Here is an 18,396-nt window from a genome sequence, read left to right on the forward strand (position 1 = left end):
AAATGCTTCAAGCAACTTAAAGAAGAAGTTAATTGAATATAAAAAATGTGAATAATATCTCTCTCATTATTATTTATTATATGATTAGCATGTGCGGTTGAATAAATTGCAAAAATAACGTTAATTATATTCATTTATTGTATGTAAGAATTTTTTAGTTCAAACTTAGAGGGTTCGTTTTTGTTTTATATTAAAGTTGCTACAAAGCATTACCAATTAATAGCCACAAGGACAAAAGATAGATGACTAGATGAAGGGTACGTGATAAGTAATCCAAAAGAGGAAGAAGCTAGTTCACAAGATTGGCGGTGGACACATGTGAGCATACCATGAGTTGACATTAATTATTAGGTACAATATTTCCACAAGATATCAATGTGACTTTATGAAAGCTACCAAGTCATTGTTGGTGCATTCGTGGGGACTTGTATACAAGGTCTAAACTAGTGCCGTTGGAGAACCCCTCTCCTCTTTTTTCTGTTTTTATTTTTGCTTTTGATACTCAACACTCAACAGCCATCGAAGTCGGTCCTGAGATTTTAGAAGCTTGAGATGAAATATAGAATTGAAGCATAAAATTACTAAGATATATATATATCCATATATTTTAACTCAAATCTGACAATATAAAATTACTAAGATATATATAGAGAGTTATAGGTGGTGTAGAGCATATACAGTAGAACGTACAATGACTATGGTCCTCACATTTCTTCAACCTTTTTATTTTTTTTTTGGTAGAGTACATTTCTTCAACTTTAATCTTCGTGATGAGTATTTTGTAAAGTAAATTAGGTGAGTTCTACTTGTTTTGTGATTCATCAATTAATTAACAAATCAAATACAGAAGACAATTACCTAGCTAACTTGAATTACAAAACAAGATATCTCAATAGTATTAGAGAGCTTGCCTTCTTTCTAAGTTTCTCCAAATATTCCTGCTCACCCTTCTACTATTGAAAGAACTAATTGTATATATATTATTAATTAAACCCATATATATATATGATTATATCATCTCTTGTTTCTCAACTCTCACTATAGTCTTCTTTCTTTAAGAAATTTCTTCTATCACATGCACATGCACATTGTGCAGGCAAGATAAGCCTAGTGGCTAGGCCTAATGGAAAGTTAGAAACATAACCAAAGCACTCATTCTAGGGTTCTATATATATATTTTTTATTTTTTTTTAAAGAAAAATACTCCTATGTATATATATGAGGATGCACAAATTACACCAAAATTATTATTTCATACGTCAATCATATATAATTTATTTAACAATATATATAAAGAGGGTCTCAGTATATAACATGTGATGGGTTCTATATGTATATTGTGAAGGCCGGAAAGATTATATATAAGTAAATAACTGGTCCAGAAAAAAATCTTTCGAATTCCACCTTCTACTAATACTAATAATTAAGAGCTAGTGAAATGACAACCTAATTTCTTTTTTTTTTTTTGGCCATGGACAACCTAATTTCTTTAAAGCATAACTGTCCAACCTAATGTAGGTGACAACTTTCACCCACTCATTTTTATGAACAAAAGTTACAAAAACATAATTGTTATAGGTAAAACCCAAAAAAAAAAAAACTACACAAGCAACAAATGCGGCTATTACAAAAACTAAGGAACAGAAAACCCCACTATTTCGTGAATGTGTGTAACTGTATATAATGGTACGTATTACTTGTCATTGCTTGCTAATAACTTCAGGCATGATTTCACTGGAAATGGCATCATGTATTTATGAAAACCTGTTGGAGTTGATCATGCTGGCTCACATGTATGTAACTTCCATACAAGTGTTAATCAAGAATTAATTAATTAATTAATAAAGGAATTAATATTGGCCAACAGCAATTATTATTGTTTCCCTATATGGTAATAATGCAAAAGGAAAATCCCTTGCTGCATAAGCCAGCTAAATGCATTTGGATGATCAAACTCTTTAGGAAGCAGTAATAAGTGTAGGGAAATTTGACAATCAAAGAGCTCATAAATGTGTTAGTACCATTTGTCAGTATCTCAATCAAATTTATTTACTTAAGTTGCTGGTAGAATAATGTGTTAGTATACGTATCAATATCTTATTTATTAGTAATAAATTAGATTCAGAGTGAATCTAAATTTAAATAAATAAATATTGTCATATTATTGGATAAACAAATTTGATATATAGTAAGTATACATATATTCAGGGACGGACGCACAGCCAAGATTGGGGGGTCGGGCGACCCCCCGAACGGCGGAGCACGCAGGCTTCGACCTCTGGACGGCGACACCAGCGACCCCCCGACCCCGACGGCCTGACGTGAAGAAGGCGACCTCCAGGGCTCCACTGCTCCAGCCTCCAGCCTTCCAGGTGATGAAACGCCATGAAACAGAGACAGTGAGAAGAGAAGAGGCTGAAGAGCTGAAGAGCTGAAGAGGGGGCTGGGCTACGGCCTGCGGCTGTTTATGTTTTATAAAAAATAATAGTAATAGACTATTATTTTAGGGAAAGGGCTGTTAATTTACCATTAGTTTATTAGTCTACTATTATTATTTAGTATATATGGACCGGCTTGCGGGTTGTTTATTTACTATTAGTTTATTAGTCTATTACTATTATTTAGTCTATTACTATTACTATTAGTCTATTACTATTACTATTAGTCTATTACTACTGGGCTACTGGGCTGCAGTGTCCGGTCCTTAAAAAATTTTGCCGCCGCTTCGCGGCGCCAGGCTACCTAACCATGACCCCCCAGGTTAGGTATTCTGGATCCGTCCCTGCATATATTCAAAATTTAAATAGTGGAAATGGAGTTGAACATGTATTGGCCTAAAAAAGAAATTTATTGTGAATTTTATATCAAATTTGTAAAAGGCGAGAGCGTATTGTTGTATGTGAGCTTCAAAATTTTTGTTAGCCTCCAACTCATGTTTTTGAAATAACCAAATACAACATAGAGTGAATCATGCATGACTTAGTCTCCTTACATGGATAACATGATTAGATCTTACAAATTTGAGAATATGAAATCGAATATGCCCACATAACTAGCGGGATGACAGCTTCAATTAGATAAGCTGTAAAATGGCAAGTATAATTCTGAAATTATGAAATTTGTATCCAAGCATGGTAACAAAATCACACTTCACAAGGCATATAATATCAATTGAAAGTCAAATATCCTCAATTATTTTTAGGAAAATATTAGAGGGATTATGTCCTTGTATTATATTTATGGTACTACATAATATGGCTTCTTAAATATTTTTGATCTCTTTCATTCTCTTCATTTCTTTATTTAGATTAAAGAGTCATATTATGTAATACCACAAATGTGATACAATGACATGATTTCTCTAACATTACCCTATTATTTTTATCAAATATCACAAATAAAAGTCATAACTCATCAAATTCCAAAACCCACCAAAATAAGCAAAGAGGAAAAAGATAAAAGTCATCAAATAAAAACTAGAGACAAAAAACAAATGAAGAAGACATTTTATCTAGAAGACTAGAGGGGGTGGGTCAAAGGAAAGTCCAAAAGTCCAAAACCAACCAAATAATCTACAGAATACCCGGTATGTCCTTCTCCATCGCTCTTCTTTATTTGGCAAAAATCTTTCCTCATATATTCAGATTTTCCCACCACCCCTACCAACCTTATAAACCCTCCTTTCCACCCTCAAAAAAAACCCAAATCCCCTTTCCTTCAAAACCCCTCACTTTTCTCATTAACCAAACACCTCTTTTTTAAAAAAACCCATCAAAACAAACTTCCCTAGTCACCAGAATCCCACCCCAAAACGCAAACCCTAACCCTAATTTTCCCACCATAGGGGTTTTGTGAATTGGGCAATGTCACAGCTGAAGTCAATCTCATCACACCTCGACAACATACCCTCCACTCCTGGGAAGTTCAAGCTCGAGAAATCCCAGCCTTACATTCACCGCCTGAGATTGCACACCTCTCTCTCCAAGCTCACACTCTGGTCCTCCTTCTTTCTCGTCTTCATTCTCTTCTACTACGTCCTCTCTTCTCCCTCGCCTTCTCTCCCCTCCCGCCGCGCCCTCAACGACTCCTGGGGTGGACCCGATTGGGAAAAACGGGTCACCCGCTCCTCCGCCAAGCGCGGTTCCTCCAATGGGCTCACCGTCCTCGTCACCGGGGCGGCGGGTTTCGTCGGCACCCACGTGTCGATCGCTCTGAAGCGCCGCGGCGATGGCGTTCTGGGGCTCGACAATTTCAACCACTACTACGACCCTCGGCTCAAGCGCGACCGTCAGAAGCTTCTGGAGCGCAATGGGGTCTTCGTCGTCGAGGGAGATATCAACGACTCGGCGCTGCTCAAGAAGCTCTTCGATGTCGTGGCGTTTACGCACGTAATGCACCTTGCGGCGCAAGCTGGGGTTCGCTACGCAATGCAGAACCCGGGGTCTTATGTTCACAGCAACATTGGTGGGTTCGTGAGCCTTCTGGAAGTGTGCAAATCTGCGAAGCCGCAGCCGGCGATAGTCTGGGCCTCTTCAAGTTCGGTCTATGGACTCAATTCTAAGGTACCCTTTTCGGAGAAGGACCGGACTGATCAGCCGGCGAGTCTTTACGCGGCCACGAAGAAAGCTGGAGAGGAGATTGCACATACTTATAACCATATTTACGGGCTTTCGATTACTGGGTTGCGGTTTTTCACAGTTTATGGGCCATGGGGGCGACCTGACATGGCGTACTTCTTTTTTACTAAGGATATTCTGAAGGGGAAGCCGATTACAATCTTTGAAGCAGCTGATCATGGTACTGTGGCCAGAGATTTTACCTACATTGATGACATTGTGAAGGGGTGTGTGGGAGCATTGGACACAGCAAAAAAGAGTACAGGGAGTGGTGGGAAGAAGAAGGGTCCAGCTCAATTGAGGATATTCAATTTGGGGAACACATCCCCTGTGCCAGTGAGTGACCTCGTGAGCATTTTGGAGAAGCATTTGAAGGTCAAGGCTAAAAGGAAGGTGTTGCCAATGCCACAAAATGGGGATGTGAAGTTTACACATGCAAATATAAGCTTAGCGCACAAGGAGCTCCGGTACAAGCCGAGCACTGATTTGGAGGCAGGGCTGAAGAAGTTTGTGCGGTGGTACCTCAATTATTATCCGGGGTCCAAGAAGAAGAGTGCCTGGTGAATTTTCTGCCTCATGTTGTGCTTTTGAGTCGGTGTAATTGTTCTTAGCATTGATTTGCATATGTCTCCTCCCATTTTGCAATCTTGGCACAATCGCAATGTCACACTCGTGATACTGCGATAGGAAGATGGATGTTATTCCTTGATAGCTTGGTTTGTTGGTTGAGGGCTTTCCATTGCAGGGCATACCTGAGTTGTACCAAGAAAGAAAACGGGAGGCATCTCATTTGTTTTTCCACAAGTTGCTACTTCTTTCTTTAGTTTGTTCATTTTTAGCTTTCGATGTACAGCCCTTGACTCATAGATCAAACGAATTTGCTGATTGGTGGACTTAATTATTATCTTTAAATAATTTCAATAAAATAACAATCGTGCATTGGCTTTTGATTCGGTTTCTTGCTCCTAAATGTTGCATAATAGAGCCTTTATGCCTGCATGCTGATGTAACTGCTATAATTTGAGTGTCATGTAGTTTTATGTGAATGTTGTGAGATTTACTTGTACATTGTCATGAATGGTAAATACACTTGCTTCATTTGCTATGCTAGAGCTCATGTCATTGTGGTATTCTGTTCTATGCCCTTAGGTGTCATTTATGTTGATTGTCATAGCTTGTCTATAGAAATATGATCGTGGGTTTCTCTCTAGCACAGCTTCATTGTGTCCTAGGATTTTCTTTTTCATTCATTGACTATAGTTCAGTCGGTTGTATGTCTTCTCCTGCCACATGATCAAATAACCTCTCAACCCTGATCAGAGTTATGAGTCCTATTTGGTATAGGAACATAAGAATTAAAAATAAAGGAGTTTATAGGGCTTACTGCTCAACAAAAATAAAAACGTTTGGTGAAATTTATGAAAAGTAATTGCAAATCCAAATAGAAGTATATTTCAAAAGAAATCTTGTCAGTTTTAGAAGTATTGTTTCAGAGGTAAGGTAATGCTTTGGTGCATTTTCAAGTTTTCAACCAGATGATGGGGGCTTGGCAAATAAGTGGTTGAAATCTCTCAACATTTATTGGATCTCTACTGATTTCTTCTTTCCCCTGTTCTTCATTTTTCAACCAAGTTTTTTGGTCATTTACAATATTTGGGAGGGATGGATTTGAACTACAGGCCTTCTATTTAGAGGAGAGGCGTGATTACCAATTGAGCTAATTCTTCTGGCCACCATTCTTCAACCAAGTTAGATTTATATCAAAGGTGCATAGCGGGATTAAGATATATTTTTGTACCTTGAGAAGTAAAGTGTTACCAGCTATAGATAGTTCAATTTTGCAGCCTTCTTATGCATTGCTAGTTGGGTAGTATTCCCTTGGATTTTATTAGAAAGTAGTTGAAGAGGCTCCCCGAAAGCTGCTTAAGACTGATTATTGGATGACCAAGTCCATGGCTATAGAAAGACACTGAGTAACATACAGGAGGAGGTCCTTGTTTAAAACAGAACATAAAATTTTCCTGAATATCTTGACAGTATGGGGTTTTGCGGGCATGTGTGTTGGCTTTGGGAGAGGGAGAAGATTTTAAAGGGAATGATTCGACAATGGATTTATAGTCTAGCCCCTGGATCTTGTGATGCTTTGCAGTCTTTCTTGCTCGAAAATATAAGTACATCAATATAGGAACATTGTTCAAGTCTGTTCCATCTATGATACTCACTTTCTCATGGACGATAACGATAGCACACTATTTTTGCACATTGGGAGCTCTTACATTCTGTAGCGACAATAGCATTGGCAAATTGCTTAAAATCATAATTGTAGAGTTTGCTGAAAAGTTTGGTTGGGCAGCCTTTGGGAGATTTTGTAGAAGCTCCAGAGGTGCCTGTTTTTGTTCCCACATGTGTAAGTCTGTATATTGCATAGTTGACTTCTACAAATTTCAATACAGGAACTATATAAATGCCAGAATCACTGTATTTCCTGCAAATTACATGGTAGACGAGCATGAGATACAATGCCACCAATTTCTGTCCGCTCTGCTAAACCGACCAAAACGGTTGAGTTGGATGTTCCATGCATATGGAGGAAGCAAGGTGGCGTCTGGTCTGCTATAGTTTTACAAAACGGTTTTCTATCTTACAAAGACACATTATAAGCTGCTAATTTTAGAAACTCCTCTGAAAAAACACGTGATGAAACTCTTTGTTTGTAATGTTAATTTTGTAAGATTAGCATACTTGTCGACCCCTATTCTACTTTGCTTAAGCACCGTTCCCATCAAAGTTTGACACAATATTACTTATCCCACCTCCAATTATTCTTAAACTATCATCTTCCCTTCGTTTAAACCTAACCCTAATTTAACATTTTCTTGTTTTCTTTTCCTGGAATCTTAATATTTACTAACTAAAAATAGTAGTGGCTAGCATCCTAAAAATTGCCATGACATAACCAGGAAATAGGGGGAGCTGTCATGGCTTGGAGAGCTCCCATGGGGAAAGAGCCCCTAGAAGAGGGCGTTGTTGGCTGCCCCATCTAGGGATGCTACGTTCCATGGACAACACTCCCAAATGGGGCGTTGTCATGGAACTAATGCTTATAAAATAACTCCGTTCAAATATTTTATTTTATTTTTGTTACATTGGAAAGAATCAAACCTAAATCTAAACTAGTCTTAATCCTTATTACTTGGGCTAAACCCAAGGACTTCCATTCAAATAAATTTTTAATGTAATGAATAGTTAGATGTGTATTTAAATTTGCCCAAGTGGTAAAGGAGAGTTTGGTAATATGTTATGATTAAAATAGGTTAATAATTCGATTCATTCTAATATAACAAAATAATAATAATAATAATAATAAATGTTAATAATTATAAACCCCCTAGTTAGAAATAAAATCTCTCATAATCTCCACCCAAAATCTACCTCTCCTATAACCCCCAATCTTACACTTAATATTTTCCTAAACCCCCTAATCAACTAATACCCAACCAAGTTTAACTCCGCATCTTTTAATTTTCCAGTTTTACCCTTTTTTTTTCTTCATTTTCAATTTATGGGTGCTCTCTCTCTCTCTCTCTGGTGCCTCTCTCCCCTCTGCGTTCTCTCACTCTCCGCTACTGTCGCCGGCGCGTGCGCCGTCGTCTGGCGACGGTTGCCGGCGAGACCGATCTCATCACACTCGCCTCTCCTTCCTCTTCCTCTCTTTGCCCTCCACTCTCCGCGAAACATAACATCGACGTCGGATCGGTGTAGGCAAACCCGAGCTCCCTCGCCGGCGATCCGTCAATTTCGGCGACGACGAGGTGTCGGACCGGTTAGGTTCTTCTCGCCTCTTCCTCCTCTATCTATCCATGGTCTTTTCTTTCCTATAAAATCCACAGAAACCCAAATGCAGCCCGAAGTTCGATCATCATCTCCGGCGGTGACTTCGTGATTCCGGCGACGTCGCAGCCGTTCTTCACTTCCAGAAGCTTCCTCTCGACGTGGTGAGTGTGATGGTGGTCTTCGATTCTCTAACTGACCACCGTGGAGGGCGAATCGACCCCGAGAAGGTCTGAGACTTATCGCCGCCGTTGCCGGCGATTCCGGCGGCGGATTGAAGTGGTTCCGGTCTCATTCTTCTCCCCTTGACAGTCTCTCTCTACTAGTATACAAATTTTGGTTCAATTGCATTGAATTTCAAAAGCCCTAATTTGAAAACCCTAATTTGAAATTGATTTGTGAATCTGTTTGTGAAATATATAATTTGTGAATCTGTTTTAATTGAATTTGTTATTAATCGGATAGAAATTTGGGGTTTTTTAATTAATTTATAAGTATATACAAATTTACTTCATTTATTAATTAAACAGTTTCAGTTCGTGAAACAGTTTCAATTCATGAAACATGAGTTTTAAATAAATTTTGAATGAAATTATGGTTCTGAAATATGATGAATCAAATTTGCAAGTAGAAATAGATCGAGGCAGTGGCGGCTGTCGTGTATTCGTCGTGCGTGAGGTTATCGGACGACGTTGTCTAGGGTTTCAGTTTCACTAAATTCAGTTTCACTAAATTCAATTTCACTGAATTCAGTTTCAGTGCATTCAGTGAACTGAATTTGAATTTAATGAATGCAATGAAATGAATACACTGAAATTGAATTCATACTAAAACTAAATTTAGTCTATAGTTGTTTGATATGCTCACATCGATGGCTTGCTGTGTTGGCTACTTCTCTCATCTCGATGGCTTGTTGTATTGTTGTTTTTTTTTTTTTGATAAGGTTGCTGTGTTCTTTTTAGTGAAACGAAATTCAGTAAAAGTGAAACTGTTTTAATGAAGTGTAATTGTTTTAGTGAATGTGTAATTGTTTTTTAATTAAGGTGTATTTGCATTTTAGTCAAGGTGAAATTGTTTCATCACTTAATTCAATTTCAGTTTGTGAATTTATAACTGAATTCTTCAATTTAGTGTAACTGAATTTCTGAAATTCAGTTTCAATGTAATTGAATTCTTGAAATTCAGTTTCAGTGTAACTGAATTCTTGAAATTCAGTTTTAGTGTAATTAAATTCAATTTCAATGTTTGATTTTAGTTTTAGCGAAATATTGAGTTTTAGCAAAAACTTCAATTCCAGAAAAAAACAAAAAACAAAAACAAACAAACAGTTTCACCAAAATTCAGTTACAATGATGTCAGCATGCGTCAGCGCGCGTCAGAAGGGTAATTTAGGATTATAAGTTATAGAGGGTTTTGAAAGAGTTTCTAGATAGGTGGGAGTTTAGGTAAATTTTTTAGGTGATTAGGGGGTTTAAAATTAGGCACTATAATAATAATAATAATAATAAGTTGATGTGTTTTGTTTTGGGGTGTTTTCCAAAGCCATTGAATCAAAGCTTCAATCCCATTATGTTTCAAATGTTATGGAAAAGAAAATCTCAAACCATCCCTCCTATTTTCTATTACAAAAAAAAAAAAAATTCAAAAAATGTCCGTAAAAGCCATTAATCTATGATGTCCTTCAAAGAGCAGGACCTGTACAGATAATGTGTGCTTCAAAACATACATTTCACACATAAACGAAAAGAGAAGGGAAGAAGGCAAGAACTACTTATGATTGGTGAACATGTCAACCGATTGTACATGATATCATTTTCCTAAAATGGATATGATAATTATAGAAACAAACATGTCATTTGGTGATGCAGCAAGAAGCTGGAAGGGGGCTAGCTATCGTGCTAGGGACAGGCCTTCTTTGATTACAAAGAAGAAGAGTAAAAACTCAGAAGTTGGAACCAATTTTCTTCAATATTCCTTAATTAAATTACAAGGTTTTTTTCATATTTAGTACCTGAATTTTGACCATTGTCTTAATGTGATACCTAAACTTTTATTTGTCCCAATTGAGTACCTAAACTTTTATTTTGTGTCTAATAGGTATCAAAATAAATTTCTGTTAAAATTATCAACAAAAGTTAGGGGCAATATAGTCACTTCAAAAAATTTATTTTTTAATTTTAATTTTTAATTTTTTTTGTTTGTTGTGTGTTTTTTTTAATAATTTTAAACATATAAAGAAAATAATTAAAATATACTTTGACTATATTGCCCCTAATTTTTATTGACAATTTTAACAAAAATTCATTTTGGTACCTATTAGACACAAAATAAAAGTTTAGGTACTCAATTAGGACAAATAAAAGTTTAGATACCACATTAAAACAAGGGTCAAAGTTTAGGTACTAAATATGAAATAAACCCTAAATTACAACTACAACAAGCTATCCCATAAATAGGTAGATGACAATAATAAAACAAAATAATAAGATTACAATAATGAAACAACACACAAAGTTACAAACAAGAAACCAGAAGATAAGGAAACAATCAACAAGTCCACTACCAAAGTGGAGTGAACTGGCGCACCAACAGAAAGCAAGGAAGAAGGAGGTGAAGGGAAAACTGGTAGGCAACTCACAATTGATAAACAATACATAGGCTAGTCATGGAGGGTATAAACAATGCCAAAGATGAGAATGAGTGTGCGGCATAGAAGAATGGAGATGTGGGTTTATATGAAATGATGGGGGAAATTGCTTCTTGTTAAGTGCATGTGGAGGGAATTGTTTATTATGAAGAGTGTATGGTGTTTGTTGTTGGAGATAAAGAAAAGAATGAGAGAAATGAAGAGAGTGGGGTTTGTTGATTAAAGAAGTGAAAAGAAGAAATGATATTGTTGTTTAAAGAAATGGTGGATGGAAAGGAAGAAGTGGGCGCACTAGCAGAAAACAATCTGTGGACTCCTATACATGCTTTTGTCCTACATCATTTGGGCATTTTATCTCCTTGCTTTACTCATCAGTTCCCTCTGTGGCCAGCACAGTGCAATTTTCAAAACAATGAGAAGAAAAAGAAGGGATAGTGAAAGCAATGTGAAATTCCAACACTCACATCAAATGCTCCTTTAACCCTTAATATGAACTACGCATTTCTGAGAACTAACAGAACATACCTCCACATCAAGAGGCAGATCATGAGCAGTCTTATTTTAGCTTTCAAAGGATATAAAGAAGATCATCAAGATTCAAGAGCTTGTGCCCAACTTAATGAGAGTCCTTTTGTTAATGATCAGAAATTAACCTGTTGCCACATTATTTAAAAACAGAAGGAAGAAATTTTACTTTTGATGTTGCTAACAAGGGATAGTTAAATATGGTTGGAAGTGGTCAAGACTCAAGTGATTATATACATTAATTTCAAACATCGTTTTCAGATTACAGGCGTGATGGAAAGGTTGAACTCCACTGATTGGTGTGTGCCACCTAATTAATTTTTTATGATGAGAATGACTGAAAACTGCATGTGACGGATTGACTATTGACCAGGCCTGAACTCTGTTCAGACTGAGAAATTGTTGTATGTCTTCTATTTGCCTTTATATATATGTCCTTCATTAGCTAGAAAAGGTTAAAATAAACCTTGATGTGGAGGGGGAGAGAAGAAGTGAATTCTCCTTACTTATAAACAGCAATGAATTAAGCCAACAAGTTTATTACCTGTTTGAGGGACAATATGGCTAGCAGCAGCAGCAAAGCCTCCTTTCAACTTGTTTTACCTGTTTTCCTTGTTTTTTTAGCTGAATATTGTTTTTCTCTTGAAGCCACATTAATGGCCAACTCTGGTGTTTTCAAAGTGGCTTGCATTGCAGAGGAGAGGAAGGCCCTGCTTAAATTCAAACAAGGCCTTAAAGATTCTTCCGGCCGGCTTTCTTCTTGGGTTGGGGAAGACTGCTGCAAGTGGATGGGTGTAGGCTGCAGTAACCAAACAGGCAATGTCATCAAGCTTGACCTTAGCAACCCAAGTTTCTGCATCAAAGAAAGTAAAGCATCAACTGATCCTATGCGCCAATGCTTAGGCGGTGAGTTAGATCCTTCTTTGCTTAATTTAACATCCTTGAATTACTTGGACCTCAGTTACAACAATTTCCAAGGAATTCCCATTCCAAGTTTCATAGGTTCACTCAAAAAATTGAGGTACCTTGACCTCTCGCAATCATCTTTCGGGGGAATGGTCCCTCCTCATCTTGGGAATTTATCAAACTTGCTCCATCTTGATCTCACAACACACTCATATCCATTGAATCCATGGGGTTCAGATTTGAATTGGGTCTCTAGTCTCTCTTCCTTGCAATACTTGGGTTTGGGAGGCGTGAACCTTAGCATGACAACAACTCATTGGCTACCTGCTGTTCATATGCTTCCTTCACTGCTAGAGTTGCACTTGTCTGGCTGTCATCTTGATGACCTCCCTCAATCACTTCCATACGTAAATTTTACGTCACTTTTGGTCGTTGATCTATCATATAACTACTTCAACACTTCATTACCTCATTGGCTATTCAATATTAGTACCCTTGTGACAGTGAATCTCAAACATGGTAAATTTACTGGCTCCATTCCTGAAATGGCATGGAAAAGTAGTCATTGCAGCCTGCAGAGTTTCGACCTATCAGCAAATTCTGTAAGTGGGCAAGTCGAGGAATTTGTTGAGGCTTTGTCCAGATGCAGTAATAGTAGCTTAAAAATGTTGGATTTCAGTTTCAATAATATTGATGGGATATTGCCTGAATCCTTGGGATCCCTTAAACATTTGGAAACTCTTAGATTCAGAGCCAATTCACTCTCCGGTCCAATTCCGACCACAATAGGAAATCTGTCACATTTGCAGGACCTGGACCTTTCCTTCAACATGATGAGTGGCACCATTCCAGAAAGTATTGGACAACTTACACAATTGCATAAGTTATATCTCCGGGGTATACGTAGTTCATGGAAAGGCATCATATCTGAAGTTCATTTTCAGAACCTTACAAATTTGGCCATCTTTTCAATATCATCATTTAACTCGTTGGTTTTCCACATCAGTCCTGAGTGGCTTCCTGTCTTCAATTTATATTCTCTGTCCATCAGTGACTGCCAACTAATGACTCCTGCATTTCCAGCATGGCTCAGAACTCAGACATCCCTCTCCAAAATAATTCTCATAAACGTTGGAATTTCAGATACAATACCCAATTGGTTTTGGAGAAAGTCACCCAATGATTATTTTTGGTCGTTGGATCATGTGGATCTCTCTAATAACCAACTAAGAGGACAGCTTCCTGACTCAATAGATTTTCTTTTAGGAACATTCATTAATCTGAATAACAACTGCTTAGAGGGTTCCCTTCCACTTTGGCCAACAGTAACCACACTCCGCTTGGCAAGCAATAGATTTTCCGGACCAATTCCCTTAAACATTGGCCAGGAGATGCCATATATGCGTATCCTAGAGCTTTCTTGGAATTACCTAAATGGTACCATTCCCACTTCTATAAGTAAAATGGAGAATTTGACTGCTGTTGATCTCTCAAGCAATTATTTGTCAGGATACATCCCTAATGATTGGAAGGGTTTACAAAAGCTGAGTACCATAGATTTTTCCAATAACAATCTTTTTGGTCAAATTCCAAGCTCCATGTGCTCACAACTTCCGGCTCTCAAATGGTTGAGATTAAGCAATAACAATCTTTCGGGGGAGCTCCAAACATCCTTGCAACGATGTGAAATGTTGTTTACTCTTGATCTTCGAGAAAACAAATTCTCAGGGACCATACCAAAATGGATTGGAGAAAACCTACATGGGTTGTCGTATTTACTTCTAGGAGCCAACATGTTCACTGGAAATATGCCTCAACAAATATGTGACCTCCCTTATCTTCAAGTTTTAAACCTTTCTCATAACAATTTATCAGGCTCCATCCCTAGATGTATGGGAAATTTAGAACAAATGAAGCATCGGGGTAACGCATCAGCTCTAGCCACATTCTTGAACATGATGTACCCTAATCTTCAGCATATGGACTTAAAGGTGAAAGGAGACATGGGATATGAATATTATCATATCTTATCACTCATAAACAGCATAGATTTGTCAACCAATAATCTACGCGGAGAAATACCAGAAGAGATAGCAAATCTCTCTGCCTTGGGGAGCTTGAATTTATCTCGGAACCAATTGACAGGAAAGATACCGGAGGGTTTTGGTAGGTTACAGTCGTTAGAAACACTTGACCTATCAATTAACCATCTTTGGGGTCCAATTCCTTTAGACATGACTTCTATGACTTCACTCAGCAAATTGAACTTGTCATATAACAACTTGTCGGGGCCAATTCCATCTACCAACCAATTCCATACCTTGGATGACCCAACCATATATGAAGGAAACTCAGGACTTTGTGGACCTCCATTGACAACCCAGTGCTCAACATCTAATAATGAGGATCCAAAAGTTAAACAAGATGTAGATGAAGATAGATCTGGAAAGATATGGTTCTATGTAAGCACATCATTGGGATTCATTGTGGGATTTTGGGCTGTTTTTGGCAGTTTGGTGATAAAGAGGTCTTGGAGACATGCCTATTTCCAGTTTCTCGACAAAATGAAAGATAGGCTCTCCTTCTGGTAATCACAGCGGAATGCATGGCTTGTTTATGGAAGGAACAATGAACAGGAAGGACAACCGTGAGGTTTGTTAAATAACATGAGGTGTGGTTTGTAACTATGCTTTTTCTTTTTTTTAATGATTGGCTTTCAACTTTAATTTGTTTATGTTGTCTTTCAGACTTTTCAGTAATTCAGTGTGGTACTGTGGTGCGTGGTTTCTTAAACAATATGTTGTCTTTCAGTACTGTAGTTTGTGTGCGTGAAATTAGTATTGAAACAAAATATATGCAATACTGCCAATACAATACTCATGAATCCCTTGTGGCTTTTTCTCTCAAAAAAAAAAAAATAATATATATATGCGATACATTTGCAAAATAACATCCAAAAAAGTGGAAAAGTCCATTCCATTCTTACCATCCACTTCAAGGGTCAGAATATCGGAGGTTCCACAATGACACCTTACCTGCTTTCTTCTGGTGCATTTCCAAATGACAATCACCAAATTAGCTCCTTTTGAACTTCTTTTTCCTGTTTTCCTAATTCTTTTGTTAACTGAATATTCTATTTTCCTTGAAGCCACATTAATGGCCAACCCCAGTACTACTGTTGAGAATTTCAAAGTGACTTGCGTTGAGAGGAGCAAAAGGCCCTCCTAAAATTCAAGCAAGGCCTTGAAGATCCTTTTGGTCGTCTTTCTTCTTGGGTTGGTAAAGACTCCTGCAAGTGAATGGGCATAGGCTGCAGCAACCAAATAGGCAATATCATCAAGCTTGACCTCAGCAACCCGCCAAGTCTGTGATCGAAAACCATGCTCAGGCTTAACTGGTGAGTTAAACCCTTCTTCCTCAACTTGACATATTTGCGAATCCTGGACCTTCCAGAAAAGACAATCTCTGGTCCAATTCCAACCTCAATTGGAAATCTGTCACATTTGCAGACCCTGGACCTTTCCTTCAACATCATGAATGGCACCATTCCGGACACTATTGGACAACTTACAGAATTGTCCGTATTGGACCTTCGGGGTGGTTCGTGGGAAGGCATCATATCTGAAAGTCATCTTCACAACCTTAAAAAATTGGATTACTTCTCATTATCATATCTACCCATCCAAACTTTGTGAATTAATTCTATTTCCTTTTTTCTGTAACCCTCTTACACAAATTTCTCAGTTCTCTATCACCACAACAATGCTGAGCATGCCACAACAAAATCAACATTTTAGAGCCCTAAACATTATTCCAAATAAATTAAAGTTACTAGATCCATAGTTCTTTGAAATAATTCATCTTGGGAGCTCTACAATGATATGGTGCATCTGGAACCACAAATAGTAACTCACCTTAACATGATAACATCCAATGTCATTATGTAAATTTGTCTTGCACCTTCTGGCTGTGTTTTTACTGACAAAATCACAAAATAGGGAATATTAGCAAATATATGATCCATGTATTTGTGAGAAAGAGAGAGAAAACAAAAAAAAACAAAAAAAAACAAAAAAACAATGTGGGCTAGTAGATAGTTTTAATCAAAGAAAGAGTGAGAGTTGGTCACTGCTAATAAAAATCCTAGTTATAAAAAAGCATTCCTTCATGTGGAATCATTTAGAAACCTACTTGTTTAAGAACAGTTGTGACATGAACACGAAGCACTAACACAAAAATATTACATGTTAAATTTTCTCTGGATTAAGGACAGAATGAATATGCAAAGATAACAGAAACTGAGAGCCACCCTCCTTTACGCCTTAACCAAATTTACATGCTATTCCATCTATAATCGATTTCTTAAGTTACCTTTCATGTGTTGCAAGGAACAACAGCATAAACAAATTGAACTTGTTTTACATTTGCTTACAGAATCCAGGTCCACAATTCACTGTCTAGAAATAGGACATACACTAGCCAAGAATAGGTAAGTGAACCTTACCGAAATCCCGAACACAGCAACATACATTACCATCAACTAGAAACAGTCCTTGTCATGATGTTGATGAAATGGAATTAGCATCAGAGTCAAGCTCCCACCACCTGCTGCTATCATCCTTCCGCAAACAATTGTCGTTCACCCCACCAGCAATACCTTCAATTTCTTCATCCTCACTCTCACATTCAACCTCATCATCCCAATTATGCACACTTTTCTCCTCAACTGGGTTGTATGTCCACTCCAATCTCTTCAATACATCACGGTCTTTCCATTTCCCCACAACTGATACTGCCTCCTTCTTAGCCTTCCCCAACAGAATCTCCTTCCAAGAAAACCCAGAATCCGCAGCCCTTTTCAGAGCCCCATCACCAATATCCCCCACAACAACTGTCTTGAGACATCTCATCTTTGCCTCCATCAGAACATCCACAAAATCCGAATCATCCGACACAAGCACCAAACACTCAACTCTCCTATGATCCATCATATCCACCATGTGATTTCTCAATGCATCATCCGCCTCTCGAGGTGGCTTATCCGACACATTCCGAACCCAAAACCCCGCCCTCTTCAACTCATCCGCTAAACTACACCCCACCTTGGGTGTCAAAACATCCCTTGCAGCATTCTTATACTTCTCCATCTTCATTGAATACTTGCCCACCAACTTCACCCTCCTACTCCCTCTGGCAGACTCAATCTGGTTCAACCTCTTCGCATGTTCCCGCTCGTGAATCTGCTTAAAATGATTCACAAGCTTCTCATTTGTATAAAACTTCCTCCCACAAACCCGACAAAGGTTCGGCTCAGGCTTAACTACAACAACTCTATTCCTATCTTTCCTTCGCTCCCTAACAACTTGTGGAACATTAACAAACGCGTGGCGGTTCGCATAAGCTATCATATGCCGAACGAGCCCGAAAGACGAAGCCGCCGTCTTGAGCTTGATGGCGGCTTCATACGATGGGACTGATTTCGGGGGTTTAGTATCCAAATCCCAGAAAATTGCAACACTATTTTCGGCAATCTTCGGTGGTGGTGACAAATAGGATGATGGGTCCGAAGAGTTAAAAGCTGGGTTCGATTGAAAATGACAATATCGAATCGATAGCGTAAATGGGTTTGGGGTTTCTAACCTTTTGGATTGAAGCGTACAGAATATGCGGCGAAATTTGAGATATACAAGCATTGCCAGAGGTTGCTCTCTTTGGTCCTCGATGAAATGAAGAAAAGAATCAAGAACACAATGAACAATGTTGACAAACTAAAGGGAATAGATTGTGAACTTGAAACTTGAAAGCTACACAGCGCAAACAGTGAAAGAGCAGCCAGGCTTGGACCGCTTGGTACGAACGAGTGTCACTAGG

General features: G+C 38.0%; 3 protein-coding genes across 3 annotated transcripts; 2 read left to right on the forward strand and 1 right to left on the reverse strand.

Annotated features, from left to right (window-relative positions):
• The first annotated feature begins 3,635 nt into the window (after window positions 1-3,635).
• Window positions 3,636-5,566, forward strand: GAE5 (UDP-D-glucuronate 4-epimerase 5). Its single transcript, XM_086256262.1, has one exon. The coding sequence runs from the start codon at window positions 3,864-3,866 to the stop codon at window positions 5,178-5,180; it is 1,317 nt and encodes a 438-aa protein (XP_086112388.1). The 5' UTR covers window positions 3,636-3,863; the 3' UTR covers window positions 5,181-5,566.
• A 6,613-nt stretch (window positions 5,567-12,179) lies between these two features.
• LOC147273865 (receptor-like protein EIX2) lies at window positions 12,180-15,188 on the forward strand. Its single transcript, XM_086228279.1, has one exon. It carries the CDS (start codon window positions 12,180-12,182, stop codon window positions 15,114-15,116), a length of 2,937 nt encoding a protein of 978 aa, XP_086084405.1. The 3' UTR covers window positions 15,117-15,188.
• Window positions 15,189-16,214: 1,026 nt separating this feature from the next.
• On the reverse strand, window positions 16,215-18,396 carry LOC147273866 (zinc finger (C2H2 type) family protein). The gene has a single exon (XM_086257550.1). It carries the CDS (start codon window positions 18,216-18,218, stop codon window positions 17,082-17,084), a length of 1,137 nt encoding a protein of 378 aa, XP_086113676.1. The 5' UTR covers window positions 18,219-18,396; the 3' UTR covers window positions 16,215-17,081.

This window comes from Dryas octopetala, chromosome 9, assembly GCF_963921425.1.
Source record: "Dryas octopetala chromosome 9, drDryOcto1.1, whole genome shotgun sequence".
Taxonomy (NCBI): domain Eukaryota; kingdom Viridiplantae; phylum Streptophyta; class Magnoliopsida; order Rosales; family Rosaceae; genus Dryas; species Dryas octopetala.